The sequence below is a fragment of the Nematolebias whitei genome, chromosome 14 (genome assembly GCF_014905685.2).
Source record: "Nematolebias whitei isolate Nwh7 chromosome 14, NemWhi1, whole genome shotgun sequence".
In the NCBI taxonomy this organism is placed as follows: Eukaryota; Metazoa; Chordata; class Actinopteri; order Cyprinodontiformes; family Rivulidae; genus Nematolebias; species Nematolebias whitei.
Window position 1 is genome coordinate 23843246 of NC_056511.1, and position 3173 is coordinate 23846418.

A 3173-nucleotide genomic window follows, 5' to 3' on the forward strand; every position below is an offset into this window, starting at 1 on the left:
TACTACTACTACTACTACTACTACTACTAATAATAATAATAATAATACTCCTACTTCTACTACAACAATCCACACCACTTCTACTACTACTACTGGATTCAGTTCAATTCGATTCAATATACTTTATTGATCCCCAAGGGGAAATTTCATAATTTATTACTATTTATTATATTTATTATATAATTTATTACAAATACTATTACTACTACTACCACTACACTACTACTACAACTAGATCAATACTGCTTCTACTTCTACTACTTTTACTACTACTACCACTACAACTAGATTACTAATACTAATATTAATACTACTATTACTGCTACAACTACTATTTTTAATAATACTGCTTTATCTACTGCTGATCTTCATTCACATCATAAGGTTTCTAAAATTGTTATGAAAGCTTTGATTCTCTCAAAAGATTTTGAAGAATTCAAATGTGTTTCACTGAGTTCATTACAAGAAAATACATTTCTACAAAAATCTTTAGGTCTAGTTAGGACTTCGTTTACTGGTATACTGCCAAATTATTTTTTTTTGCATTTGACACATGTCAAAGAAAGTTTACACTCCTACATGTTTTGTTGGATCAAATGACCATGTTCCTGCAGAGACAGATGTGAGCATCTGTAATTATTGTTTTATATGAATTCCTCCAAAAATATAAACACATAGTAATGTCATGAATGTTATGGCATTATGAGTTTCAGGTGTATTTGATCTTTAGTTTCAAACTGAAACACATATTAAATTAGAAAAATATAGTCCCCATTATAGGCAGCACGGTGGCGCAACTGGTAGAGCTGCTGCCTCTCAGCGAGCAGGTCCCTGGTTCAAACCCCGGTCCAGGGGCCTTTCTGGGTGGAGTTTGCATGTTCTCTCCGTGCATGCGTGGGTTTTCTCCGGGTACTCCGGTTTCCTCCCACAGTCCAAAAACATGCATGTTAGGCTGATTGGTAACTCTAAATTGTCCCTAGGTGTGAGTGAGAGAGAGAATGGTTGTTTGTCTCGTTTGTCTCTATGTGGCCCTGTGATGGACTTGCGACCTGTCCAGGGTGTACTCCGCCCCTCGCACAGTGATTGCTGGACATGGGCACCAGCGACCCCCGTGACCCAAAAATGGAATAAGCGGGTAAAGAAAATGGATGGATGGATAGTCCCCATTATATTTCAGTAGGTAGAAATAAAATTGTCAGGAGCTCACCTTCACTGCAGTTTGTTGAATTGCTTGGTGGAATGACATACGGAGACCCAGATTCTTCACTGTTGAGAGACAAACATCATAAAATGCTGAAGTGGACTTACGATGCTCAACGTGTTTTTATGAACTGGAACAAGAGCAGCTTTGCATGATTCACAATCATTTAAAAAAAAAAAGTCTAGTTGTATCAAAACAGTACATTTTAAATGAATTTCTATCCGAAACCATCACAAGCCTGCCTCGTGTGAATAGAAGGAATAAAAAAACATTAAAATCTTAGGCAGGTATGTAGCAGCAGCTCAACCTCTTTTATTAAAATTTCCTCAAGTTTATTACATATGTTTGTTTGGTAGCGGGATTGTTCAAACTATAGAGAACAATTTTTTATTAAATTTTTTAATCAAAATTCAGTGCATTATTCTAAAATATCGATTCAGATATTGATCTAAATCAAGATATTTATCGGGGTATGGAATCCATTAAATCTTTTATTTTTTATTTTAGAGCATAAACAAATAATCTACTTACCATGATGCACCCTGTGGACCAGAATAAATGCAGCTATTTTCCCCTTCTGGGTCACTGTTGCACTGCTGAATCGAATCTAAGTAACGCAGTCAATTTAGTAGAACAAAGGATCCTATGAGGTCAATAACCATTTTTTTGTTTGTTTGTTTTGTACAAAATGTGCACCACTCACTCAGTTTATCTGCCTTGTTTCCCACCACTGTGATGTTGGAAGAGTTTTTACTGGCTGCACAGAGTGTTTGGAGGATGCGACATGCAGGCACACTCTGACTGAGCCGAAGCATCACGGAGCACTTGGTATTACTAAACGCAAGATTCACAAGAGTCAGTGTTAGATAAATGATTATGATCTACACTAGTGCCAAATATCTGCCAATAAGTCATTAAACTTACTTTATTGCTGTTTTTTCAGTGCATGAAACTTCCATTCCCTGTGAGAACAGCCGTCTGGGTTACACAACATCCTATTTAAATATTGCAAATCTATTGATACACTTCATAATCACTTACTTGAAATAGGGAGACTGTTGTTCCATTAATTACCTCACTGAAAAAAATTGTTGAGACAATTATTAATATTTTAAGTTATTGGGGATACACAGTAAACACGCTGATACTGTAACTTTTTCCAGTTTTGTTTTTCACAAGTTTGGTTCTTTAAAAAAGCATCAATTCTGTAACTGCTGCTTGTGTTTGCACAAAGCACAGTTGAAACTACAAGCAGAAATTATTGCTAGAGTCTGCATTTTTATAATTTGTCAGTTGTATATAGAAGTTTTATGCAACAATACTAAAACACAACATGATCTTTCATTCATTCAGTTTGTTTTTTGTTCATTTGTTCAGTTATTCTCTCTTTTTTATCGTACCTGCTTTGTGTAACACTGTTGCTAACGTCCCGACGTACACGTATATTTGTCTGTAAAGATGCCAATGTGCTCACAGATCCAGCAGGTAAGGTTAAATTCAAGTTGTTGCTCTGTGTTACAAGTGATGTGGTGGTTGGATTTGTTGTAGTTGTGTTGCTTCCATTTAATGTTGTTGTTGTTGTGGTTGATATTGTCTTGTTTACATTTAACACTGTTGTTGTTTCATCTGCAGTTGTGTTGCCATTTGAAGTTGATACAACTGTGTTGTTGTTGCCATTTACAGTTGCAGGTGTTGTTGTGTTGCCACTTACAGTTTTTGTTGCAGTTGCCAATGTATTGTTGCCATTCAAAGTTGTTGTTGCATCTGTTGTTGTGTTGTTACCATTTAAAGTTATAGCAATTGTTGTAATGTTACTATTTACAGCTGTTGTTGCAGGTATAAGTGGGTTGTTGCCATTTAACATTGTTGCAGCTGCAGTTGTGTTGCCATTTAAAGTTGTTGTTGTAGTAACTGTGGTGTTGTCATTTACAGTTGTTGATGCAGGTGTAGTTGTGTTGCCATTTACTGTTGC

At 36.0% G+C, this 3173-nt stretch overlaps 1 protein-coding gene across 1 annotated transcript in view; it reads right to left on the reverse strand.

Annotated features, from left to right (window-relative positions):
* Window positions 1–3173, reverse strand: part of LOC119420248 (adhesion G-protein coupled receptor G2-like) — a 40956-nt gene that overhangs the window by 18811 nt on the left and 18972 nt on the right. The window contains exons 8-12 of the mRNA XM_037687636.1: window positions 2243–2279; window positions 2126–2163; window positions 1905–2035; window positions 1733–1808; window positions 1208–1266 (exon numbers count right to left, since the gene is read on the reverse strand). Coding sequence (XP_037543564.1) covers window positions 1208–1266; window positions 1733–1808; window positions 1905–2035; window positions 2126–2163; window positions 2243–2279 — 341 coding nt within the window. The remainder of the gene's footprint in view (window positions 1–1207; window positions 1267–1732; window positions 1809–1904; window positions 2036–2125; window positions 2164–2242; window positions 2280–3173) is intronic.